Consider the following 27,767-nt stretch of genomic DNA (forward strand, 5'->3'; position numbering starts at 1 on the left):
GTGTGTGTGTGTGTGTGTTACTAGGGATGAAACCCTTCTACCCCAGGGCTACACTCCCAGACCTATTTTATATTTTATTTGGAAACAGGGTCTCTTAAGCCAGCGCGGCTGGCTTTGAACCTGAGCGATCCTCCTGTCTCTGCCTCCCAAGTGCCAGGATTACAAGCGTGCGCCACCACGCCCGGCTACCAGACTATTTTTTAAGTCCATGCAGTTAAATTACTTAAGACCTCACCATTGACATAATAAACTTAGCCATTTTAATGAAAAGTTTTTTATTTTTGTAAATGAAGTTTTCAAACATTCCAAGACTGATTGGATAGTGTACTCTCAAAAAAACCTTACTCTCCAAATCTGCTCCCAGTTAAAGAACACTTTCATGCCAGGTGATGTCCAAAATTGAACCTCAGTATTTTTTGCTCAGTTGAGGTATTTGCAGCCCCTCAGAGCCACGTGACAAGTGGTTGACATGATGGGCTCTTGCTTCCCCGGACACAGGTGCGGTTCAGCCCTCAGAGCTCGCAGGTCCTCAGAGCTCACAGTAAAGAGCTTTGTGGAACACGGTGCCGACCAGCATCTTCCCCTTGTACACAGCGGCAACCGTGCTCCCTTGCAGTACGGTGCCATTCTCTGCGTAAACCTGGGTTACTTTGGGTTCTTCTGTTAAAATGTCCTGTATTCGAAGCACCTAGCCAAGAAATAACATGAGATTTACTCCTTTAGAATCCACTTAAAACAACTTTTAAGCACAGGATCATTTCTCTGTAAGAAACCCTATTATCTCCTATCACATTGCATAAACACTGTTTTTATCCAAATGATGCTATGTTTAAGATACCTGTTTCTGCCAGGCGTGGTGGCGCACGCTTGTAATCCCTGCATTTGGGAGGCTGAGACAGGAGGATCCCACAGGTTTGAAGCCAGCCTCAGTTGGCTTAAGAGACCCTGTTTCCAAATAAAATATAAAATAGGTCTGGGAGTGTAGCCCGGAGGTAGAAGGGCCCTGGGTTCCATCCCCAGTACCACCAAAAAAAAAAAAAAACAAAAAAAAAAACAAAAACAAAAAAAAAACCAACAAAAAACAAAAAACCTGTTTCCTTATTTGTAAACTGCAAGTTTTTGATCATGTGATTTTGTGTGTAGGGGAGGGGTGCTGGGAATCGAACACAGAGGCATTTTACCTCCATGCTACACCCCCAGCCCTAATTTGTTTTTATTTGGAGACAGGGGCTCACTAAGTTGCTGAGAGCCTTTCTTTTTCTTTTTCTTTTTCTTTTTTTTTTTTTTTTTTTTTGGTGGTACTGGGGTTCCTGGAAGCCCTTCTATATCCCGGCTACACTCCCAGACCTATTTTTTTTTATTTTTGGAAACAGGGTCTCTTAAGCCAGCCCGGCTGGCTTCGAACCTGTGCGATCCTCCTGTCTCTGCCTCCCAAGCGCGGGGATTACAAGCGTGCGCCACCACGCCCGGCTTTTTCTTTTCTTTTTTTTTTCTTTTTTTTTCTTTTTTTTTTTTTTTTTTTTTTTTGCATGTCTGGGGATGAAACCCGGGGCATTTGACCTCTGAGCTACATCCCCTGCCCTATTTTTTATTCTTTATATTGAAACCGGGTCTCACTGAGTTGCAGAGGGCCTCACTAAGTAGCTAAGGCTGTCCGCGAACCACGATCCTCCGGTCTCAGCCTCCCGAATGCTGGGATTACAAGCGTGCGCCACCACGCCCGGCTGCTGAGAGCCTTTCTAAGTTGCTCAGGCTGTTCTCAAACCTGCACTTTTTCCTGCCTCAGACTCCCAAGTACTGGGAAAACAGGCATGTACCACCTGGCCTGGTCATGCAACCTTTAAAAACGGTGGGGAGCACATCTTTCTACAAGGGCTAGGCAGGAACTGTGAAGGAGCAGCACAGCTGGAGTGTGTAACATCCCGGAGCAGAGGGACTGCAGTAATTACTTGGGGAAGGGGAACTGTCCATCACTTAGCAACAGTCAAACCGTTGCCATGATGAAATTCAGGTCAGGTTTTGTGTATCTTCAGAGAAGCTGTGAATTTGGATGTTTACACTTAATTCCTGGTTTTTATGACTGCCCCCCCCCCAAAGAAAAAGTCCCTAAATGCATAAGGTCCACTCTCTCAATGCATAAGATTTCATAGATGTCATAAGCTCAATTTTCCTCATTTAGATACAAGATTTGATTGCATCCCAGGAACGATGTAGTGTCACTTTAAATGCACCATATAGAATTGCTAGTGTGTGATCATTCTGACAAAAAGAGCGATTTTATATGATTCAGCCTAATGAAGAACATTAGACTGAGGTGGGAGACCTGCATCATGTCTTGACTTACCACTTGTTTCTCACCTGCAGAATGAGATGCGAAAGAACACATTATTTCTAAATTCCCTTCCATCTAGGATAAAATATAGTGACTTGAAGAAAGGATGCCTACATCACTAAACACCAAATGTGGTCGTCTGGAAAGTCCAGTGTCTGGACATAAAAGGGTGTCAACCAGGGCATTCAAAATGACCTCTTTAAAATAGCTGGCACCAAAGACAGAGGTCTTGGGAAATTGCCATAAAGTTAAAATGTAGTATTTACTTACAGGGAAAGAGTTGATTATGTGGCTTGGCTCAACTATGCTTCTTGTTAATAAAACTAAATCACTCCTCTGTTGGGAAGCACATTAGATAATGAGTTGTTAGGACTTCTTGCTATTCCTTACCAGATCCATCATTAGGAAGGAAGTATTTTTTTCCAGACAACAAGCCAAGTCCAAATGGCCCAAGTTCACTCAATGAGCTAACAAACAAGAACAAATTAGAGCCCGACATTCTGCTCAGCTCTCAACAGCGAACACTCCATGGCATACATTTCTTCAATTCTATGAAACCTACCATTCAGCCATCCTAATAGCTAAAAACTAGCAAGAGGCACAAAGGACTGCCATTAAACATGATCACAATTTCCTACAAACCCAGAGAAAGAAGAGATGAGAGCCATAATGTAATTGGGAATACACATGTGCTATTTTTTAATCCAAGAGATGGTCATTTTCTTTTCTTTTGGGAGGGTAAGAGTGAAAACTAAGCTTTACAAATACTCAACAGTAGACAAATATGTCAAAAATTATATGTGTTTGATAACAAGCATAGTTACAAGCATAGTTAGTACATTATGAAAACTCAGAAAACACCAAATAAGTCATGGTAATTTTCAAACGCCTATGGCAAAGTGGGTTCCAAGTTCTTATTATTTTCACTACAGAAGAATCTGCTGAATAAAAACCATGGACAAAAACTGGGACCCTTAAGTACTGTAACTATGGAAGAAGAAGATCTTCTAAGCAAAACTAAATCTTGGCAAGGGATGTAGCTCTCCATCCTGCAGGGAATGTCTGGAGAGGATTTGGAGAGGTCCTCTGCACTGAGAGCTACATACACAGTCAGCCCTCTGTACCCCTGAGCCCCACGTCTACAGAGCCAACCAACCCCAGATGGAAAATATTTGGAAGAAAATAGTCTGTACTGAAAGGTAGAGATTTTTTTCCCTGTCATTATTCCCTAAATAATACAGTGTAACCATTTACATAGTATTTACATCATTTCAGGTATTATAAGTAATCTAGCATGATTTAAAGCCTAAAGGAGAACCAGGTGTGGTGGTGCATGCCTGTCTTCTCAATACTTGGGAGCTTGAGACAGAAGGATAACAGATTTGAGACCAGCCTCAGATCACAGATTAGAGACTAAGTTGCTGAGGCAACTTAGTAAGGCCCTCAGCATTTAAGACCGTGTTTCAAAAAAATAAATAAATAAAATAGAGTCAGGGTATAGCTTAGAGATAGAATGCTCCTGGCGTTCAAGCCCTAGTAAAAATAAATAAATAAATAAATAAATAAATAATAGAATGCTGTAAATTATATGCAAATACTATGCAATTTTATAAAAGGGAGCATCTGTAGCTTCTGTATCCATGGGGGTCCAGGAGCTAATTCTCCACAGGTAGCAAGGGAGGCTATTTGGACACCCAAGAAGAGGCAGATAATAAACTAATGGGTAAAGCACATCAATGTGGCATACACCTATAATCCCAGTACTTAAGAGGCTGAGATTGGAGGATCATAGGTTGAAGGCTTGCCTTGGCAATTTAGTGAGACCCTGCTTCAAAATTAAAAATAAAAAGAGCTGGAGGTGTAGCTTGCAGGTAGAATGACTTTGGATTCAATCCCCAGTACCACAAAAAATAAAAAACCATTATGTTTTTTAAACTAGTGTGAATTTCCAAGTTAGAGAAACTTGCTATTAAAATAAAGATGTGGACGCTGTCGAGGGCTGGATCTCCTCATCCCAGCCCTGCAGGCCTGTGCTCCACTTTGCTCTAATTGTACCAAGGCACCCAATGTTCTCAGCCTCAGCAGCAGCAGCAGCAGCAGCAGCAGCAGGAGGAGGAGGAGGAGGAATGGTAGGCGGTACCTTGCTGAGGTACCTTGCTCCAGCAGTCCTTGTGGGATCCCTGCTGTTTGACCACATCTCTCAAGCAGAGGCCAAACTCCTTACAAAGGACCCTCTCTGTATACTTTTTTCTTTTCTTTTCTTTTCTTTTTTTTTTTTTTTTTTTGTGGTAGTGGAGATTGAACCTAAGGGCATTCTACCTGCAAGCTATACCTCTAGCCCTTTTTATTTTTAATTTTGAAGCAGTGTCTCACTAAATTGCTGAGGCTGGTCTTCAACCTATGATCCTCCAGTCTCAGCCTCTCAAGTACTGGGATTTTACGTGTATGCCATCATGCCCAGTTTGCTTTTTTATTTTGACTTTTACTTTTTTTTATTTTTGCAGTGCTATAGCTTGAACCCAAGGCCTCAGTTCTGCCAGACAAACACTCTACCACTGAGCTACATTCCCAGGCCACCATTTCCTTCTTGCTCTGACTTTTCAGGCATTTCCAATCTACCGGCCAGCCCTGCAGTATGTATTATACCTCGTTGCTGTCCCCATGCTAGGCCTATGTCTCTGTAGTTGATCCCTTTATTAAATTCCCCTCAGATGACCCAGTTTACATGTACTGTCCTTTTCCGGCCTTGACTCTGACTAAAACACCTCCCAAAGATGACCATCTATTCACACTCCCTCTTTCACTTGAGCATAAAATGGAGCATTATGTGTGTAGCTTGAAAAACAGTCACTGGAAATGAGCTCACTGATCCAGTTCACTTTGCAAACTGACCTCTGAGGGTGGAGGATTCTCCTCATCATAGAAGAAGAGCTTCTTGCCGTTGGGGTGACAACCAACCCAAAGGTCCCCCGTCACAGGATCCACTGATATGTTGTCCACAAGTGTGTTAAATTCGAGAGACTTCCAAGGTTAAAAACAAGGAGAGAACAAAAGACAGAAATTGAGAAAACTCGAGAAGTGATGTGATAACACATCAGGGGAAACTGTCCTCTGCTCCTTGGTCATCACATCGTGCTGTCCTGGGATGCGGTGATGCTGCCCATGTTAACGGAGCTCAGGGCATTCCTCTGGCCTTCCACGTTTGCTAGTACTTTGTCAGTTTCCGGGGCTGACGGGGTATGGAGAAGATTCAGAAAGCAAATGAAGACTGCTACAATTTAAATAAAATTATTTTTGTCAACATCTATGTGTGAGCCCAAAATATTTTTAAGTTTTAAGTGCATCACAAAGCAATTCCTTCTAAAATGGCATGTGCAGATAAAGATATTTATATATATTTGTATATATAAATATATGCATATTTATATATATTTATATATAATATATAAAAATATCTTCATATATATGATATATATGATATGTATATAATCTTTTTTATAAAAAAGTTTATTTTCAGAAAACAACAAGTAAATGTAGATTCATGTTGGATGGGTGAAATGTGGGGTCTTTTGTGGCTAATCAGAGGCAGCTCAGTCAGAGAAGCAATGATCACCCAGGGTCTCATTTTTGCCTTGGAGTTGAGAAAAAGTTTGTTCTCGCATTTTCTAATGTTATTCAACTCCCTGTTCTTTGGCTGTTTATTCTCTAAATATAAGTTGTGAACATGTTATGGCTGCACAGCTTGCTGTCCAGGCTTTGCACCAGCATCATAAATAATACCAATGATTCTTAATTCCACCATTTATCATCTGGGCTGCCTTCTCGGAGAGAGAAATCCCATCTATTGGTTTCCCTCTAACTCTCATCAGAGAAACAATATCTACCGTGTACCTCAGAGTCTGACATACCTCAGTGCCCAGGGACCCTGTCATTACTGGCGGGGGCTCGCTGCAAAGGCCAGAGCATGGGCAGGGAGCTGCACGGCTCCACTGCTGCCCTCTGCTTCCTGTTCATATGAGAGCAATCCCCACGCATCCACAAAGGGACCAGGGAGTCCGAGCAACAGGATAGAGCCCCTTTCTCACTGTCTGGCAAAGCGTTGTCTCTGCTTCTCAGCTGAAAACAGGCAAAGGTAGCCAGAGGAGGCGGCTGAGCAGGCACTGGCTGGTCAAATCAACATTTCTCCTCCCCTCTTCCCCATCCACAGGACTCTGATACCTTTGCTTCTTTAAGTGAGGACAAGATGGGGCTCAGGGCTCTGTTACTATTTTTGGATGAGGTACAGCCAGCTGGTGAAATCCACAGTGGGTGAACGCCTGTGAGAGCTAGAGGTGGGAGAGGGAGAAGGGCACAGAAGCCTACGGTCCCTGGCACTTCGCACATGCGTCCTGAGATCCTGCCAGGTGCTCTGTGAGGGGCTTAGCACCTCGGCAGTGCAGAATACAGGGAGGACCAGGATCCCAGCAAGGAAAGGCCAGGGGTCCAGCAGGAAGCCTGTGCCAGGTCTAGAAATAAGCCCTTCCCTCGCAAACATGGAATTCCTAGCCAGGCTTGGGGACATGTGTATCCCCTCTCACACTCCCACAAAGACGAGTGTGAGAATTTCCTCTCCTCGATCAAGGAAATTTACTAAATTTTTCTCTGTGGGAAAGACAATTTTCTATGAACAAATGCCCTGACTTTTAGAGAACTAACACTCATTAAGATGTGACTTATTTGATGCATCTTAGAACTTTCTTGGAGGAAGAAAGATAATTGTTTTTATTGTAGCACACTAAACATAACATACTATTTGACACCTCAATCATTTTTTCTATGTACAACTCATGATGTTAAGTACATACACAATACTGTGCAGCCATAACCACCATCCATCTCTAGGTCTTTTAATCATCCCAAATGAAAATTCTGTAGTCATTAAGCAATAATTTTCCCTTCCTTTTTTCCCCAGCCCCTGGTAGGCCTCATTCTACTTCCTGACCTCATGAATTTGTCTATTTTATGTACTTCGGATAAACAGCATCACAACCTTTGTCCTATTGTGTCTATTTTATTTCACTTAGCACAGTGTTTTCAAGATTCATCCATCACTGCTTTTTAAGGCTGACTAATATTCCACTGTATGCATAGACCACAATTTAGAAAGACATAAGCCCATCCATTCCTCATCATGAACTTTACAATTAGTCTCAGATAACTTATTAAATTTCATGGCTCATTGAGGTATTAATGATGTTAATATGATCCTTTAAAACAAAGAGCAGTATGTGGTAATAGTTGAGGAGGTGACTTCTATTGTTTGGCGGCTCTGATGGGAGACAGGCACGGGCTGTTGCCAGACATGGGGGTTCAATTTGAAGTAGGCCTTGCCTCCACCTGTGTGAACGGTATCAGAGTCCTAGAATTCCACGCTGAATGTCTACTGGACTGGAGTTCTTTTATAACATCCTTTAGCTTTCAACTAACAGAAGCATCTATTGCCATAACCACAGTTCGTTTTTATGCCCTCAGTTAGTATGAGTCTGTAAAATTCCATTTTACTTCAGCTAACACCAGACTAGCCCTGCCAGTGACTTTTAATGTCAAACACGATGTTAACATTTGATGTTGCTTCAAGTAATTTTCTCCGAGTGAGGCCTGTCACGTCACGACAGGGCTGGCATGTGCTGAGGGAAGTCTGCCCGGGTGGCAACAGTGCTTCATGTGGTGAGCGTGGGGGGGGGCAGGGGGGCAGGGTCTTGTGGTTTCTCAGGGGAAGAAGCTGCTTTCACAATGGTTCGCTTTTCTCTTAATCTCTCTTTCCTCTCCTATGTGTTTTTGCTCCTTTTAACCCAGACCTTTAGTCTGGACCAGAATTGGTAGGGGCAGATGGTGAAGCCCTGACACATTCTCAGCCCCAACATATTAATTTAACAAGTATTTATTGAATGCATACTAGGTATTTTGAACTATTGTGGAAACAAAAGGGGAAAGAAAAAAATAACTCATGCTGATGGAGCCGACATCCTAGCAGAGGAGTCAGTAAAGAGGATGGTGAAATGTGCAGCATGTTGGCAGCACAGGCTGAAAGCAAAGGGGAAGCAGAAGAGGAGACAGAACTATGTGGCAGAGGGGAGCAGAGCTGCAGGTAGGTTAGCTAGTGAGCCAAGGCCTGGCTGAGGTGACATTTCAGTAAAACCCAGGAGATGAAAGAGGGAGCTGTGGCCAGGCGAGGGCGCACACCTGTAATCTTAGTACTTGGGAGGCTGAGACAGGAGGATTAGAGAATTTTGTGAGCCTCGGCAACTTAATGAGGTCTCTCAGCAACTTTAGCAAAACCCATTCTCAAAATAAATACAACAGGGCCGGGCGTGGTGGCGCACACTTGTAATCCCCGCGCTTGGGAGGCAGAGACAGGAAGATCGCGCAGGTTCAAAGCCAGCCACACTGGCCTGAGAGACCCTGTTTCCAAATAAAAATATAAAATAGGTCCGGGAGTGTAGCCCAGAGGTAGAAGGGTTCCATCCCCAGTACCACACACACACACACACACACACACACACACACACACACAAATAAATAAATACATAAATAAATAAATAAATAAATAAATAAATACAACAGGGCTGGGAGTATAACCCATAGGTAGAATGGCCCTGGAGTCAATCCCCAATACCATCAATCAATAAATAGATAAACAGATAAATAAATAGGAAAATAAATGGGGTGAGAAGGGATCAAACACAATCTAAACTTAACCAAAGCAGAAGGAATCAAAGTCAACAAGTAAGATGTGTGCTTTGCAGTCTCCCACACTGTAGTTGAGTTAAAGTGAACAACAGACACGTACCCATGCTGATGAGTCTTAATAAAAGAGTGAAAAATTGGTTCTCACCTACACCAATTAGACAATCCTTTCTTCCTCACTTTTAATTTCACAAATCAATTAGAATCTAATTATCACTCTGCAAACTTATAGTGTTAATACATCTTACCTTCAATGGAGTTAAAGTCCAATTAGCGTGCTTTTCATACACATGAATCTTATGAGCTAGAAATTCGGCAATATAGACATACCTTCAAAGAAGAAAAAGCTACATCAAAGGACTTGAAGCAGTGCAATTCAAAAGGCGACAGTGAGTTGTAGTACATCTTCTGGGGAAGAACTTTGCTTAGAGACTGGAAAATGGAACCTATCTCAAAGCACACTAAATTCTGAAAGAGTTCAATGACTTTATGGTGCACAAAGGGGTTTAATATCTGAAAAGTTATTCCTAATGGTGGGAACCTACTAATCCCTGATCATTTGGAAGAAACTTAGCCCTAATATGAAGGCTCCTAGTATCTGGGAGCAGAATACATCTCTTGGTGTAAGAAAGGGCGGCAAACACCATGTTCTACAGTGCAGAGGATAGTGAGTTCTTCCTCTGAGAAACCGCAGGAAAGCCCCTGGACAACCATTCCATGTTTTAGGCCAGAGGAAACATGAGAAAAGACAAGATGTTTGACCTGGATGGAGTCTTCTGTCCTGAGCCTGGTCCCAACAATGCAAATTTAATATTTGGCAAAGAACAACACCACATACCATCAAGGTTCCTGGTTAGGCCAAGCACAGTGCATCCCAGAACAAGAATGGAAATGATGGTATGATCTACTTATTATTTTATTTTATTGTTTTATTTGGTACTCGGGATGGAACCCAGGGACATTCTACCTCTGAGCTACACCCCCAGCCCTATTTTATTTTGAAACAGCAACTCACTAAGTTGCTGAAGCTCTCTCTTCATGTTACTGAGGCTGTTCTTGCACCCGTGATCCTCCTGTCTCAGATTCCCAAGCTCTTGGATTGCAGATGGGTGCCAACACACCCACCTATCTTTTACTTTTGATGAGCAAAGAACAGTAGGAATAACAACTGTTCGTGTTGCTTTTTCTAAGCTTATGTTACTATGCTCTGAAATTCTTGATAACGCAAGGTGAGGAAGGTTATAGATGGATGAACATACCAATTTAATATATATACCAGTGCCACCTACAAGGTGGTCCCCAGACCAATGCTGGCCTGTGAATTTCTGCAAGGCCACTATAAGATAATATTGTAAATCACCACATCACTAAGCACATTGCTGAGTTAAGTTGACTGCCTTTTTCCCCCTGTGGTAAGACTCTTTTATTTTTATTTATCTTTTATTTTATTTGTGGTGTATTGTAACTATACATCATAGTGAGATTCAAAGTGATATATGCATATATTTACACATCCCTGGTGTGCTTCTCCCATATCCTACCCTATTCCCCTTCTTCTTCCCCATACATTAGAGATACTTGTAGTGATACCTTCATATAAGGACATAACATTATTTGAACTGTTTCCTTCATCAATACTTATATGTAGTAAGACTCTCTTGACGAAGGAGGCAATGCCTTGATTATTTTATTATTTTGGTGCAAGCTGCTATGAATATAGTGTGTGTGTATATATTCTTGATGATACAAGGCAGGGAACATACAGATTTATTATGTATTCCAGTGTATTCCAGTGCCACCTATAGTGTGTGTGTATGTGTATTTTATTACATACTCAAAAATCTTCCTTCCCCCCAAATGTGTTTGATAATACTGTTTATTATAGTTTTCCCACTTGAAATGTAATTTTTTCCTCAAATGAAAACACAGTATGCCTTTATAAAACAGAAAATGTTTGATTTAATACATTTTGCCCCCTGAAAAATTACATTTTTTCCAATTTCATCTTTCTAGGATAACATGTTTAAAGTGTATCACATTACTTAGGAAGGTACTATGTTCTAAGGGGGTCTAATGAGAGCCCAGATAAATCATTTATGTTTTAAAAGGTGCACCTACTTGCCATCAGGTGAAATATTGATGCCATTAGCGAGATCAAATCCAGCTGCCACCACTTTAACTTCATCCGGACTGTAGTAAACAACATATGACCATGCCAAGCCCAAGTACAGCTCCCAGGAGCGTACGTACGGGTCAGTGAAGTAGTGATCATTCGTAGCATAAAAGTGCTCAGGGCCCACAGCCACGATGTCATTCACACTGTAATGGAAGCACACATGCACACACACACATGTATACAGCTGAAGGCATTGCACATTATAGGATCTTACCTGGCATTCATTCATGTCTATTCCTCAGATCAAGATATGGGCTGGATGGAGCCTTCACACTAGCTGAAGTAGCAAAAGAATTCATATGAAATCAGCCCTACTTCTCCCATCCTCAAAAGGTAATGATTGCTGTAATCCCAGTACTTGGGAGGCTAAGACAGAAGGATAGTAGGCTTGAGGACCAGAAACTTAGTGAGACCCTCAGCAACTTAGAGGAACTCTGTTCCAAAACAAAAAGAGCTGGGAGTGTAGTTTGGTAGAATGCCACTGGCTTCCATTTCCCCCAACACACACACAAGGCAATAATTACTCTAAGAGGCGAGGTTATACACTGTAACATCTAAATCCTATTGGCTATACTGTAGAAGTAGTTTTACGGTGTGTGTGTGTGTGTGTGTGTGTGTGTGTGTGTGTGTGTGTATTAAATTAATAAGACATTAAATGAGGCCAGGGATCTTGTTTGAGCAAGATGGCGCAAGATGGCCCTGTGTTCGTGTGAAGCTAATTTCTATCAGACCAGGTCTCAGAAGGGAATGAAAAGACCATGGAACTGGAAACCCGGAGACTTGTATTTTAGTTAAAGCTTTGCTACAAGCAGCTATGTAGCAAAAAGCAATCCTTTCAAATGTCAGGGCCTCAGTTTCCTTATCTGTGCAAGAAAGACGATAGATTGGCCTATCTTCTAGCCTTAAAGTTTCGTGATTCTAAACCAAATAAGATGTCCATGAACAAGAATGCTCAGAAATAGAATGCTTGGCTTCTTTCTTTCTTTCTTTCTTTCTTTCTTTCTTTCTTTCTTTCTTTCTTTCTTATTAGGATTCTCTTTCTGTTACTGAAAATGTAAGATATATGAGTCTATTTTTCTGCTTTAATAGGTACAATAGCCAACATATAAGTGAGTCATTCTTTGCTGATTGAGGTGACAGAAGTTCCCCGGGGCCATGATCGGAGAGAAAATTAGCTTTGTTCTATTGCAGAGTGCTTTATAGCCATCAGCTCTGACGCAGATCTGGGCTCTCGGGCAAGCAGGATGAGGGTGCAGAGACTCAGTTTTCTCATCTGTAAAGAGAGGTTAAATGATTTTCCCAGAGTCATATAGCTCATTAGTACAAGACCAAGATTCAGAGTCTTAATTTGTGGAGTCGAGGTGAGAATTGCAATGAGACAATGCCTGCCGTGTGCTTTGCAGGGAGCCTGACACTCAATAAATCCTCAATCAATGGGAGCCACTATTACGACATAAAGAAAGGTCTTGGGACTTAGGGTTTGTCTGTACAGGCCCCAGACATAAATCTGCAGGCAGACTTTATTCTCTCCTTTTTAAAAAGTAAGTTTCTGGAATTAGTATGCTTTCCTATCCTTTTTTTTTTTTCATTTTTTAATAAAAAGGAGCAGACTAGAATAGCGTAGAGCAGTAACTTGGACATCTGATGGACTCTGCTTGATATTGTCACACTGTAGGACCACAGCAGGCCACTAAACTTTAAGCTACTTCTCTGATGTCGGTTTCTCTCTACACCTTGAAAGGCTGGGAAATGAAATGAAATATATGAGTAAAAAGCTTTGGCCACCTTGCCTGGTGTACAGCAAGTGAATAATAATCATAGTTGTGATATTGTTAGTAATAATGTGCTTAAATTATAATAGATTTAGTAATTGGGACATTAATACTATAAACAACCATCAAATAAAAAGCAAATGTACATGTGGCTAATTCTTGGGTCAAGAGAGTCAATTCTAGTTCATTGTGCCACCATGGTTACTTTTAGTTTGATTATATGCTGTCAAAGACCAGTGTTTTTGCGACTGGCTCAGAAAAAAACAAAAACAAAAACAACTCAACCCTGGGAAAATGAACAAACATGAGGTTTCCAGATGAGATAATGAAGCAAAAGTAACTTTTGCTATTTCATAGTGGTTCAAAGCACTAGCTACAAACTCAAGCTATTGGGATGACAGTCCCAGCCATACCATTGGCCAAGGGCATCATTGAAGGCAACTAAACAAATGCTCCAGAACACACTCTAGACCCCAACTTGCCAAATCCACAGTGAGCATAATGACCACACCCATTAAGAGGACTGTTGTAAAATGTCAACAAAATAATCTGTTCAAATTGGCTAGTGTAGCACCTGTCTTACAGCTAAAGCTCATTAAGTTATTATTATTTTATTATTGTTATCTCAGCTTCTCCGGTCTACATATTTGTTCCTCCTTTAGATCTGGTATTGTCTACATTCTTCAAATGCTTAGTGACCTCATTCTCTCTCCTATATATTTGTTGAATGAACTCTCCTATCCCAAATCTGTTCTCTGGACTTTCATTCCTCCTGAGGATACAGAAGAAGACCCGGGCCTTCCTTCCTACTTGGCCACTCACTTGTTGGTTATCTTCATCTGGTCACTCAGTTTCTCCCCAGTGTCATTTTCATCATCTTTAAAACCACCAAGTAAGCCAGATGTGGTAATCACTGGTTTGAGACCAGCCTCAGTAATGTAGCAAGGCCCTCAGAAACTTAGTGAGACCCTGTTTCAAAATAAAAAAATAAGACTGAGGATGTAGCTCAGAGGTAGAATGCCTCTGTACCACCACCACCACCAAAACAACAACAACAACAACAACAACCCATCAGGTAAGAAAGGAGAGAGGAAGAAATGCAGGTAGCATAGAGTGCATACTGTGTGCTACGCACTTTGCTAGGTGCCTGCAGAGAGTACAAGTCCAGATTTACAAAGACCGAGAGTGCTGAGTGCTGTACTAAACTATACGAGTAGAGTTCAGGATCCTAGGAAATCATAATAAAAAGGAGGTAGACGTTATTTTGAAATATAGTGTTTGATTGTTGCCCTAAATCAATCATTAGCCTCAAATCTTCATAGGGCAAGTGAGGAAGCGGGCTTTGTCTGGGATTGGGGATCCTTGAGCCTTTCCTCCGGAGTCTAGTCTGGAGCTGTGTGTTTCCACAGATCTGCTGTGACAGAGACTGTGTGCAGAAAACAGCAGTTGAGGCAATGGGAGGAGGTCTTAGATGCACTGGAGTTGGGGTCCTCTCTTAGATACATGTTTTTGGTTTTTTTTTGGTGGTGGTACTGGGGTTCCTGGAAGCCCTGCTACCCCTGGGCTACACTCCCAAAGCTATTTTATATTTTTATTTGGAAACACGGTCTCTTAAGCCAGCGCGGCTGGCTTCGAACCTGCGCGATCCTCCTGTCTCCGCCTCCCAAGCGCGGGGATTACAAGCGTGCGCCACCACGCCCGTCTTAGATACACATTTTGAGTTTACAAAAACATACAAAATTCTATTCTTTTAATGTAAAGAAAAAGAAAAAATAAACTCAAAATGTAGAATTCTTCTGTCAAGTCTATTTGGGTCAAAATACTAAGTCTGGTCTTGGAGAGGAACAAAATTGTTTCTTGGTAAAAGCTCTGATGGTGATCTTGAAGCCAATAGCCACAAGCCAGCCTCCAACCAGTCCAAAAAACAAGGGTGGGGGAGAATGGACCTTCTCTGAAAGGCTGAGGTTTTCGGAATGGTCTTCAGGACTTGCAAGGAGTCTGTGATGGAGAGAAAAGAAAGTTGAACCTGTCCTGGCCACAGTGAAAAGCTAAAAGAAGTGGAGGAATCATCCATGATTTCTAACGAAAAATAAAAATGTGCTCTATTTCTGTACCTAGACAGAAGCGTGTGTGTAATAGTTTTCAGATGCAAAAGTGATTTTTCTTCTTCTTGAAATTTAAACAACTCCACCGTGGTCTTGTAATTTGGATGGTTCACCACCAGCAGGTACACAGCATTACCTGAAAGAAGATTAAACACAAAAATCAAAACATTAACTGAGCTCTCAGCTGTCAGCCCTAGCTCTAAAAAGTAATTTCAACCCACCTCCAGCCAGTACTTAGGATGTCAGGCAGATGGAATATTTTCATCTCTTTGTCGAGAGAAGCATTGTGATTGCTCCAAGGAAAAGTGGCTAGAGAAAGAAGGAGTGACAGTGTGGAGAAACTCAAGACTCCACAGGAGCAAGGGAATTCTCAACTGAAGAGTGAGTGTCCCCGACACTCCTACTCCAACAGGCTCGCGAGCTTCTAGTTGACAAGGTCGCCCCAATATTCAGAGCTGAGATCAAAGGGATAAAGACGTGGGAGCTGCCGCCAGAGGGGAGCACAGGGATCGTTTACACAACATAAGATGACGAATTTCAGAATAACGTCCTCGGGACAGTTGCCCATGGGAACAGCTTCTGTGCCTTAGTGGGACTCCGGGGCATGAGGGACACTGGTCCACATGATCATAAAGCTGTGATCAGAGTTGACAAGTGATGTGAGATTATAATAACGATCTTTGCTTTAGAAAGCAATCTACCTTTGGAAGTGGGTTGTATGGCACACGCCTGTACATGGGAGGCTGAGGCAGAAGGATAGGAGTCTTGAGGCCAGCGTCAGCAACTCAGTGGGACCTTCAGCAACTTAGCAAGACTTTGTTTCAAAGTAAAACGGAAAGAAAGCTAGGGTGTAGCTCAGAGGTAGAACACCCCGGATTCAGTCCTCAGGACCACAAGAAGCAGCTAAGTGTTGGGAAATCTCTGACATGATCGCATTGGTACTTAGAGGAAAGTGGTATGAGGTTTAGCAGGTTGGACTGAGGAGATCTGAACAACAATGCCAGGTGAAGTGCTTTTGGTTCACCTATTCAACCAACAAGTACTTGTTTTAGTTGGTGTTAAATGCCATGGAAGGAGAAATGCATCAGCATCAGGATTAAGAGATGGTGAGTAACGAGGTGTGTTCTTCACAGGAGTCAGGGGTATTCTCTCTGATGAAGCAATGTTAGAGAGCAGAAGCTAATTGAGAGTGAGGAGCAAATAATGCAGGTATCTGGGGAAAGAGCATTCAAGGATAAGGGAAGGGTGTGCAAAGACCCTGAGGTAGGCACTTCGTGGACACTTTCACTTAACAGTGAGGTTGTGATTGGAGCCGACTGACAGAAGAGTGAGGCAGAGGTATGTGAGCCAGGGTCAGCTTGTTAGGCTTAGGCAGAGGCTCTCACATTCATTCTCTGCAGCCTGGAGCCAAAGAATAACATGCCCTGAAGCAACAGCAGCCATCCGGGTTTGCAGAGTAAGGACTGGACCCGGTGGGTGACACGGACAAGACAGGAAAGGATATGGGGAGCATTGAACCAGAAGTACCAGAATCCTCTGGCACTGGCTGCAGAATGAGGGAGTCAGAAGTCAAACAGGAGAGAGAGAGTTGAAACCTGGAGTCCTAGTGCCTGCAGCAGATTCCACTTCTAGATATTTATCTTAAGAGAATATTCACAGGAGATCCATGCACTGGGTTTATGTTTGGGCACTTTTTAGTGAGCATAACAATGGAAACAAGCTAAGAATCTATCAGCGGATGAACGACATTACGGTCCTCCTGTACAGCTGACCCCTCAACAGCCGCTGCAAAGTGGCTCTAAACGCAGTCACAAAAAGGACCCAGGATGTAGTGTTTAGTGCAAAAGCCACTGATAGAAGCGTTTGTGTAATGTTGCCCCGTTTTTATTTTTAAAGCATACACATGTGAAACACTATTTTCTTGCACTAAAAAATATTTTAAAGTGAGCTATAATGATGATGAGTGGGTGATTGGATGGAAAGACCATTGAATGGATCTTCCATTTTTTTTTGACATTTTGAGTTTAAGGTGGCTAGAGGAGAAGAACCCAATCAGAAGTACCTAGTAATCAGCCTCAGCAATGTAAATAACGATGTGAAGAGAAAATAATAATAATGATGATAACAACCCATATTCGCAGATATTCTCCTAGAATGTCAGCACAGTAGCATTGGTTTGAACTTTCTGAAATAGAGAAAATACAAAGGCAGTGGAAGATTGAATTGAAGCCCTGGAGGAATGCCCAAAGGACTGGAGATGAGAGAGAAACGGTGTGTGGGGGGTGAGTATATCTACCGAACACCAGAGGGGAGCTGCTTCCTTAGAAGTGGTCAACAGTAAAATGTCAAGTCAAAGAAGAAAGAAGGAAAGGGACGAAGGAGAGAAGGGAGAGGAAGAAGAAAGGAAGGAGGGATGGAAGAGAGAAAGGATGTTGATTAGTAAGGATATCATTGATGACTTTCAGGACAGCAGTTTGTTTATTTATTTATTTATTTATTTATTTATTTATTTAGGTCCTGGGAACCCTGGGGCATTCTACTTCTGAGCTACATCTTCAATCTTATTTTATTTTATTTTTTTTTATTTGAAAACAAGGTGTTTCTGAGTCTGTCCTCAAACCTGTGATCCTCCTGTCTCGTAATGGGATTACAGGTGTGTGTCACCATGCCTGGCTCGAGGCAGCAATTTTTGCCACCCTCTGGGGACAGTTGGGGAAGGGGACTGAAGGGTCCTCTGTGGAGGAAATAGAAACAATGCATACAGCTGGGTTTTGTTTGTTTGTTTTGCTTTTTTTTTTTTTAATCACTCGCACACTTTCATCACCTGGACAACTTCTCACAAGTACTGCTCCCAGGGCTCCCTCAGATCAACAGAATTGGAATCTTTGGGGCTGAGCCCTGGGCACTTGGCTTCCATACACTCCTCGGGTGTTTCTGTGTGCACTTGAGGTGGAAGATTTTTAGAACAAGGAAATGGCAGTAAATGCAGAGGAAAACAGAGATAAAGGCCTGAGGGATGGGGCAACAAGTTTTGTGGATGAGTATCAAAATGAAGGGGTGCAGTTTGAACACAGAACTGAGTAGTAAGTGCGCAGCAGGCAGGCGCTCGGCCACAAGGTTGGGAGCGCTCACCGGGTCACTGCCCTCACTGCGTCTGCGGGTCACAGACGACATAGGTCAGAAAAATCTGCTCCTGCCAATATCTGTGTCTTTCAAACATTTAAAGTGGGAAACCTAGAATGATTAAGGCTGGATATTATCTTTAGAGTAATATTAGAGATAATATGAGAGTTGTATTTTATAAAAGTAGGAGCTTTACAAATCTTAAATATTTTAGCATTCTCAAACACTTAATTGATCTTAATATTATATTTAGTTAACAGAAGGGATATGTTTAAAACCCCAAACAAAAACATTATTCACTATTATGCTTTGGTTGGATGAAAAGAAATATTCATTCATCCTCATGGATTTTTTTTTTACTATTTATTTATTTATTAATTTATTTATTTTTAGCAAACAGTAAAGATTGTTACCTTCATCTGTGAATGTGCTGATCCCATGAGGGTTAAATAAAGATAAATCCAGTTTGCTCCCTGTCATTTCCAACTCTACCACTTCTGGGTCTTTTTCATTCAGGTCCATCAGAAGTATTTTCCCAGGCTTATCAGGTTCAAAACTCTTTATGCCAGGATATTTTAACCCCTTAAAAACAGAAAGGAGAAAAAGTATGCACCTTACAAATGCTTCAAATGCTGACCGAGGTGCGGGAGGCATGGGGCTCACACTCATGGGAAGCCCCTTGGTGGACAAGTATGCTGGGCCCACAGGAGACTGTGGAGGCCACCTGCTCCTCCAGCCCGCTCCACACGTGACCTCTACTTCCAGCCCACGAAAATGTCATCCAAGCGCCTCTTGTATTTGAAAGTGGACAAGAGTACACAGAAGGAAGTGAAGGACTTGTCTTGCCAATTCTAGAGAGCATTCTAGAACACAGTAAATAAAGGCAAACACTCACGGAGCTGATGAAAGCCAGTCCATTAGGCAGTATCTCCAAGTCTTCAGAGCCCGCTTCTGCAGAAAAGACAGTAGTAATTGTTTCATACTGTTTCAAAAGGCTGAAGATCCATCTTTTTCTCATTCCTAACTGGAAGATGTGTCTACATATCAGCTGTTATTTGATAGGTTCAGAGCAATTCCATCTTTTATTCATTCACTCAAATTGATAAATGTGATTATATGGAAAATTTTTTAAATATCAAAAATTTAAATTATTATTGTTAGTATAGTTGAAATTTACACTTAATGTGTCTGTTTCAAACTGGTGGACTAGAAATTTTTTCTCAGTCTGAAACCTCTTTTATAAAGTTCATGGAAATTCACAAAATGTATAACAGATATGATTACTTGACAAGAGCTTGCTGTTATTATAAAGATGCAGAGTAAATTACAAATATATATTGGTATTTAATAGTTTCTAATCTGTGAAAACCTTTGAAAGCCATGTTAGCAATATAAGTAAATTCTAAATATATGAATTAAAATGGGGATATACTCCAGATGATTGAGAATATGCAACTACTATTAATTATAATTATCAGTAAAATATTGCCCTCTTCAAGTTAGTTATTCTTTCAGTACAGGTAAAAATTTTAACTTTCAATTAACATAGAGAAAAAGGACCCCTTGGTTTTGTATTGATATGGTGGAGATGTATGTTTTTCAAATACCCAGTGATATTTGATACAAATATCACATTTTTCTAGAAAAATATTGTGCTATAAAATATCTGGCCAAGTTTTATGAGACTAACTGAATGAGTGTCCAGCCCTTCTAAACTGCAGTCAAATGAGATAAATAATTCTAAAGACAAAAAACCCATGACCCACTAGAAACATACAAAAAACGTGGTTCTTAAGCAAGCTGTCTTCCCATCAGAAAGCTGGTTGGCTGAAACCAGCTGAAGAGTTGAGCCCCAGGACACGCCCTGTTGGTTGCCAAGGCTGCATCTCCTCTGCCCTTTCATCTTTACTGACAGGGCCTGCCTCCCACAAAGGAGGCCAGTAATTACTTTCCCAGCTTCCTTTGCAGCTAGGGCACCAGCCTGTCCTCTAGCTCTGACTAATGAGATCTAAGGGGAAATCTGCTGAGAGCTTATGGGGAAAATATTTCCTCTCCGACATTAAAAGAGATGCATGAGGAGAGACCTTGTGGTAATTGCCAAGGCTTGTGAGAGCTTTCTTCAAAAAAAAAAAAAAAAAAAAAATATATATATATATATATATATCTCCTTTACTCACTACTTTTTCTGTCTCTTCCTTCTTTTGCCATCTCCTCATTATTCTATTGTTTTTTCCCCTTCTATTGACCAAAGAAAAACAATTAAAACATCCAAGCATTGGCAATATTTTGGTGAAGTCAAGCGTCCAATGCCATGGTATTTGTCATTAACTACTGACTTATTAATACTTTAATACTCTTCTGGGTCAATGTTTTTTATTTTTATTTTTATTTATTTATTTTTTTTGTGGTACTGGGGATGGAACCCAGGTGGACTGTACTTCTGAGCTACATCCCCAGCCCTATTTTTTAGTCCTTTTTATTTTTGAAACAGAGCCTCACTGAGTTGCCAAGGGCCTCACTAAGTAGCTGAGGCTGTCTGCGAACTGCTGTTCTCTGATCTCCGCCTCCTGAATGCTGGGATTACAAGTGTGCCCCACCACGTCCAGCCAGTGTTGTATATTTTTTTATTATTTATTTATTTATTTATTTATTTATTTATTTATTTATTTTATGGTACTGGGGATGGAACACAGGGGCCTTCTACCTCCAGGCTACACTCCCAGATCTATTTTATATTTTATTTGGAAACAGGGTCTCTTAAGCCAGCTGAGGCTGGCTTCAAACCTGTGCGATCCTCCTGTCTCAGCCTCCCAAGCACGGGGATTACAAGCGTGCGCCACCACGCCCGGCTCAGTGTTGTATTTTTAACAAAATTAAGCAGGAGGATTTAGGAAATATGTAGTGAGATCACATACTGGCTATCCAAATAAGACACTTTCTCTTCTCGCATACAAGGCTGGGTGGCTCAGTGGTACTTGCCACTCATGCATGGGGCCCTGGGTTCAATCCCTAGTGCTGTAGAAAAATAAAAATAAAAATAACTGATGGGTGTTCTCACATACATACCAATTCCTTTAATTAAATGACAGTTGGGAAGGTCCACTGGTTCTACTTCCCGAAAGACATTAAATCGTCTTCTAGGGGGGAAAAAGAATAAAACTATTAGAAATTAAGTTGCAAAGGTGAGCAGCCACATGGTTCTCCTTCACTGGACTTTGCCTTGGTTGCAATCCCAGAGGTAGTGGTCAATGGCACCTGCAATTCCATCAGGCAAAGGCAGGGCAAGACCAGCGGGGACCTTGGCGTGCAACATTTAGTTGCCCAAGCTCTCCTATGCTCAGAGGTGGACAGATACACAAAAGGGATTTGAAGCTTCCTCGCCAGGCTCTGAGCATTTTACGTTGGCAGCAACAGGGACTATTGCCTGTTATGTAAAGACTCCTGTGTGGAAAGTTGGGTTAAAGGGTAACATGCTTCCAATATCTCCCATTGATGTTTGAGAGATGTTGACAGATGGGCTTCCTACCCATCTGCCCAGCTTGGCTCCACAGCCAGGACCGGGCATCTGCTTTCAGAAGCAGTACTTAAAAAAATGCAGGTGTGTTGAAAGGATTTGTAACTTCAGAAAATCATACCCAAGGCTAGCCTTTAAACAGACATTCCATACACGCACACACATACACATAAGCACACACACAACCTAGTAAATCTGAGGACATAAGCATCATGGGGGAATAGCTGAGTGAAGGACAAAGGAAGGATGAACAGTTGCGAGAAGGGAACCAGCAGGCTGCTGAGCGGAGCAAAGGCGTCGAGGCATCTGAAAGAAGCAGACCCAACATAACGCCACCAAAAGAGAAATAAGTTGAGTTTTGATTGGAAGACGAATGAAATAATACAGTCATAGTGAGTAGTGGCAATTATCCCCAAATCCCTAGAAACCTTATTTGGCTAAAGATAGGCTAGGACATTCTTCATTTGCCTTCCTGGCAATTTATTTTATTCATTGGTTTATTTACTTTTGGTCCTAGGTATTGAACCTTACAAATTCTTCAGACTGAGAGCCTCATTAGGAAAAGCATTTTACACAGTGCAAGCACACATCACGCACACACACACACACACACACACACACACACACACACACATCTAAAAAAAGGATCACAAAATAAGACTTACCCTAATCCATGTGATGCATTCTTGACTTTTCTATTCAATTTTATTTCATTTATTTAAAACATGTTAAGCATGATACCAATTCCATGTCCCACCATTAGGAAAGACAATGGTCTGGAGAAAAATGTTAAGATGCATAGAGTGCTCCCAAGGAACTCAAAACCCAGGTGTTACAGATGAAGGTCATAACCAAGGACAACAGAGAGTGTCACAGAAAAGAGGATCTGAGGATATGAAATTGCCAAATGGGCCAAAACTTGTGAAAAATGCCAAAGATGGCCAAATTAGTTGTTTTTGTTTTTGATTTTGTTTTTTACATAAGCCACACAAAAACAGTAAGTATGCACCCTGGCTCACAGGTTCATTTAAGCGTGAATTGTTTACAGAGGAGAAAGAAAAAACTGGTCAGCCTCTATTCTAATTCCCTCGTCTCCCATGGAAGATGATCTCTATAGGAACTGGTAGAATAATCACAGTTAACAGGAGTCCTGGGCAGGCACAGAGGCATAAATCTGCACCCAGTTGCTACAGGATCCGATTTATGCCCCAAACAAGTCATATTTCCACGGGATATCATTGGTGCCATAGTTCAGGTACTGTGCATACCCTCATTCAAACACCTCTCTGAGGTGCTGTTTTCTCCAGTTACTGATGACAAAGATTAAGTGGCTTTCTAAAGCTGCACAGTTATGCAGCGGCCAAGCTGGGGGCTCAAGCAGGAATGTAATCTACATTCAACCCTCTAACGAGGCAAAATGTACAAATAAGACTGGCTGCTGAACAGCTAGAAGAAGCACGGAGACTCACCCGCCGGTGTCATTATAGTCTAGCTTAGGTTTTTCTACCTCACTTTTAAATTATCAGAAAATATCTTGCCAGGGGCTTCAGTCCAAATGTTCTGGGCCAAAGAGATAAGGTTGCATGTGTGAGATTATGTCCCTGATTCACAGGTCTTTGGACCCTGTCTGGACATTATGCAACCTTTGCTGTGAACTATTTTGCACAAATCCACACTAGCTCCCTGCCAAAGAAAGAAAGGATCTTTAGCTGGACATTAAAAAGTCCATCCGGAAGCTTGGGCCATGTTACCTTCTGCAGTTGGGTTTTTGCGGTAGCATACTTCTCATTCATTCAATAATTCCTTTCTAAGGCCTAACGTGTGCCAAGCCCCATGCTAAGGGCTCTCACAATACTTCATTCAATCTCCTTAGCCATCTTTGAGATGAAGACTCTTACTTCCTATTCTACAGGTAAGAAAACTGAGGTACCCAGAGCTGAGTCACGTACATGTGATTGCTTACTTAAAAGAATAGACTTGCCAGGCATGGTAGCACATGCCTATAATCCCAGTACTTGGAAAGCTGAAACAGTGGGATCACAGGTTCAAGACCAACCTCAGTAAATTAGCAAGACTCTCGGCAGCCTAGTGAGATTCTCAGCAACTTAGTGAGACTGTTTCAAACAAACAAACAAAAATAATAACAAGACTGGAGGTATAGTTCAGAGGTAGTATGTCCCTGGCTCCAATCTCCAGGTACCACAAAAGCAAATAAGTAAGTAAATAAAGAAATAGATAGAGCCGGGCGTGGTGGTGCATGCTTGTAATCCCAGCATTTGGGAGGCTGAGACAGGAGGATCGTGGTTTGTGGACAGCCTCAGCTACTTAGTGAGGCCCTCTGCAACTCAGTGAGACCCTGTTTCAAAATAAAGAATAAATGCCGGGCGTGGTGGTGCACGCTTGTAATCCCCGTGCTTGGGAGGTGGAGACAGGAGGATCATGCAGTTTCAAAGCCAGCCGTGCTGGCTCAAGAGACCCTGCTTCCAAAAAAAAAAAAAAAAAAAAAAAAAAAGTATAAAATAGGTCTGGGAGTGTAGCCCAGAGTTAGAAGGGGTTTCAGGAACCCCAGTACCACCAAAAATCAGGGAAGGGGGTGTAGCTCAGAGGTCAAATGCCCCTGGGTTCCATCCCCAGACCCACAAAAAAAAGGTTAAAAATAAGAGGGTAAAGTTAGGATTTGAAAATAGGCATCATGAGACCCAAGGACTGTGCCCTATATGGAGTTCAAACGTTGTTCCCTCCACCTGCGATGCCCTCTACCTCCTTAACCAGGGGGAAGGCCTTCCACAGGGCCTACTGCTGCTTCTTCTGCTCTGCTGTGGCAGGGTTAGTGACTCTATGGCTCATCCTCATGAACCTTCACACATGCAACTCTCAGGTCTCCTGCCATGAAGTTTTAAAGTTATCAGCTTTTGGTCTCGCTGCTCCCTGTAAACTCTGACGTTAGTGAGTGAATGCAACATCCTATGGATTGCTATGACTTCTAGTAGAAGCAGGGCACACACGGAGGGAGTGGACTTGGCAGGTGTCCATTGACTTCTTTTGTGGTGTTACTGGGCTGGAGCATCAGACTGAGAAATCAGTGAGGAAGCATTGATAGGGAAGACTGGAGGGTTTCAGGGATTATACATTCATAGCCTAGGGTTTCAATGAAGTACAGTAATAATGCAGTATCATTTATTAGATTTCCTAGGTGGATTTTTTTAAATCATACAAGACAATTATAAACAAAAACTAACACTTCTGGGGCACCTATTATATGCCAAATTTTATATATATCCTACTGCGAGGTAGGTTATTAACCCTCAATTTACAGATAGAAAAACAGGCTGGAACCTTTCTTGGGGCAAGGTGACTCGAAAGCTGCAAAGATGAGATGTAACCAGGTGATCAGCAGGAACCCACCAGGGCCTCTTCCCATGCAGCGTGTTGCCTAGAGTGACCCCGGGTGGTGGAGACGCATTGAAAGATGGAGGCCAGCTCTGCGGCTTCCTTCTAAAGAAGGGGAGCAGAGGTCTCACTCACTGTGGTGAGCACTTCAGGGAGGAGGTCAAGGAGCAGGGCCTGCTTGTTCCACACCTATTGCTTCTCCGCTGCCTGTGCAGCTGGAGCAATGACAGGCCAGAGGCTCCTGCTCCAGGGAGCATTCCCAATCCCTTCCTCTGCGCTGACCCAACCCCAGAAGCTCAGAAAATCCTTGCAGGCACCCCTTGAATACTTCCATAAGCCCCCCCCCACAGCCTGGGCCTGAGATCCCCCCAATTTTGCAAAGAAAAAGGTTCTATCCACCCCACGGGGATGGCTTGCCCCGACGCAGGCTCCAAGACATCATCACTTCCCTTCGCATTTTGGACAGACTCCTAATCTTTCTCAGGACCCAGGTGCCTTATCTCTAAAAGGGGAATGAAGGTCATTTATTAACCCATTAGGAGCTCTTGCTACAATTCTAACATGTGCCAGGGTAGCATTTGAACGTCTTTCACAGCGGCCGATGCAGTAAGAATCTCCTGAAGAATGTGTTAAGTATTGCTGCCAGATTCAATAGTGTAAGGTGGGCTCTGAGATCCCGCACATCCTAGATGTGCTCCTAGGTACCGCCCATGCAGCTGGCACAAGACCCCTTTGAGCGGCAAGGCTTTAGGCCTTCTGAGGGCAGGTGCAGTTTCCCTTCCTTCAGCCACCTGGGCTGCTCCAGGAGGCTCTGTGCCTGCGCTCTATCTCTATATAATCTCCATTGGCAGCAAACAGTACTATAAATTAATGGAAATCCCTTCATTAATTTTTACATCACTTGAAAGCCCAAATTACCAATTGCCTTTTTTCTAGTACTTTTCTAATAGTTGTGATTTCCTTTTGCAGTACTTAAACCCTCAGCCCTATTTTTTATTCTGTATTTTGAAACAGGGTCTCACTGAGTTGCAAAGGGCCTCACTAAGTAGCTGAGGCTGTCTGCAAACCATGATCCTCCTGTCTCAGCCTCCCAAATGCTGGGATTATAAGTGTGCACCACCATGCTCGGTTCAATATTTGTGAATTCAAAAATAACAATTAGGAGAAAAAAAACTCACAATAAAGCCGGGCGTGGTGGCGCACGCTTGTAATCCCCGCGCTTGGGAGGCAGAGACAGGAGGATCGCGCAGGTTTGAAGCCAGCCGCGTGCGCTAGCTTAGGAGACCCTGTTTCCAAATAAAAATGTAAAAATAGGTCTGGGAGTGTAGCCTGGAGGTAGAAGGGCATCCAGGAACCCCAGTACCACCAAAACAACAACAACAAAAAAAAACCTCACAATAATTCACAAAAACCTATTCTGAATATAAACTTCTTATTAATCTATAGATAACATAATTTTTTAAAAAGATACCATAATGTTCTATTTTTGTTAATGTTTTACTTCAGAGTAAATAACAAGAAAATATTGATTAAGCCTTGAGATTAGAATGATCTATAAACTTTGAACCCTTGCAAGAAATTATCATAAAACTTCTGGTATATTCTTAAAACATTCTTCTCCCATTGCCCACTAGATGGTTTATTAAATACCTTTTCTGTTTGTTTGTGTGAGACTGAGGATTGAACCCGGGGGTGTTTTATCTTTGAGTTACACCCCCAGCCCTATTTTATTTTGAAACAGGGTCTCACTAAGTTACTGCTCAATAACCTTGAACCTGTGATTCTACTGTCCCTGTCTCCCAAGTCCTGGGATTGCAGGCATGTGCCACTGCACCAGGCTTTATTAAATACTTTAAAAGGAAACAGGGAATAAACATTTACTGAATATCTACTACATCCCAGGCTCAGTGCTAGTTTTTTTTTTTTATGGTTGTACATGGCCATTCCCAGTTGGGGATGCAGCTGACATTTAGGGATGTAAGATGATTTGCTCGTGAACCCGCACTGGGGAAGAGCCAGAACCCAGGACATCAAGTGAGTACCCAGGGCTCCTTCGTCCCTGCCTGGCACCCAATGTGGGGGAGCACCTCAAGGAGCATTTCCTCCACCTGCTCTGGTGAAATTTCCACACACGAAAGGTTTGTGCCATGGCCAGGAAGCCAAGACTGGTCTCCTTTCCCCAACTTACAAAATCCAGCCTCCACCACTGCAGCGCAAGTCTGATTATTTTATTATTTTGTTGTTGTAGCCAGGTCGAGGGGTAAATCTATAGCTAAGGCATACACACAAACCTTCGTGGCAGTTCACTTTGCCTATGCTGAGAACTTGGCCATTCACGCTGACAAAGTGGGCTAAGCCCAGCTCTCAAGGGGATGTTTTCAAACAGCACAAGAAAGCGGGACAAACTTGTGGGAAGCCCCTGTGGGTGGTGCATCCAGCATGGATCTGCAGGTTTTCTGTTAAGAGCCTGAATTCTGCTTTGGGAGTGGAGGTGCCACTGGTTCTGGCAGGTTGGGGAGGAGTGGGGCTGCAGCCCTCCCCACAGCCCAACTTACTGGTAAGAAGACCGGTGGTCCCTGAAAAAGGCTAGTCCCAGCCCCACAAGGGTGAGCAAAATCAGCTTCGCCAT

General features: G+C 42.4%; 1 protein-coding gene across 2 annotated transcripts; it reads right to left on the reverse strand.

Annotated features, from left to right (window-relative positions):
- Positions 1-529: 529 nt before the first annotated feature.
- PON1 (paraoxonase 1) lies at positions 530-27,767 on the reverse strand (the record flags this gene model as incomplete). Of its 2 annotated transcripts, XM_080701715.1 has the most annotated exons (9): positions 530-688; positions 5,225-5,353; positions 9,307-9,388; positions 11,177-11,377; positions 15,121-15,247; positions 18,648-18,816; positions 19,130-19,185; positions 21,301-21,371; positions 27,694-27,767. In XM_080701715.1, the coding sequence occupies 9 exons, from the start codon at positions 27,765-27,767 to the stop codon at positions 530-532; spliced, it is 1,068 nt and encodes a 355-aa protein (XP_080557841.1). The 2 variants fall into 2 exon arrangements, with proteins under 2 accessions (XP_080557841.1, XP_080557842.1); XM_080701716.1 differs by lacking the exon at positions 11,177-11,377.

This window comes from Muscardinus avellanarius, assembly GCF_963383645.1.
Source record: "Muscardinus avellanarius genome assembly, chromosome: 9".
Lineage (NCBI taxonomy): Eukaryota > Metazoa > Chordata > Mammalia > Rodentia > Gliridae > Muscardinus > Muscardinus avellanarius.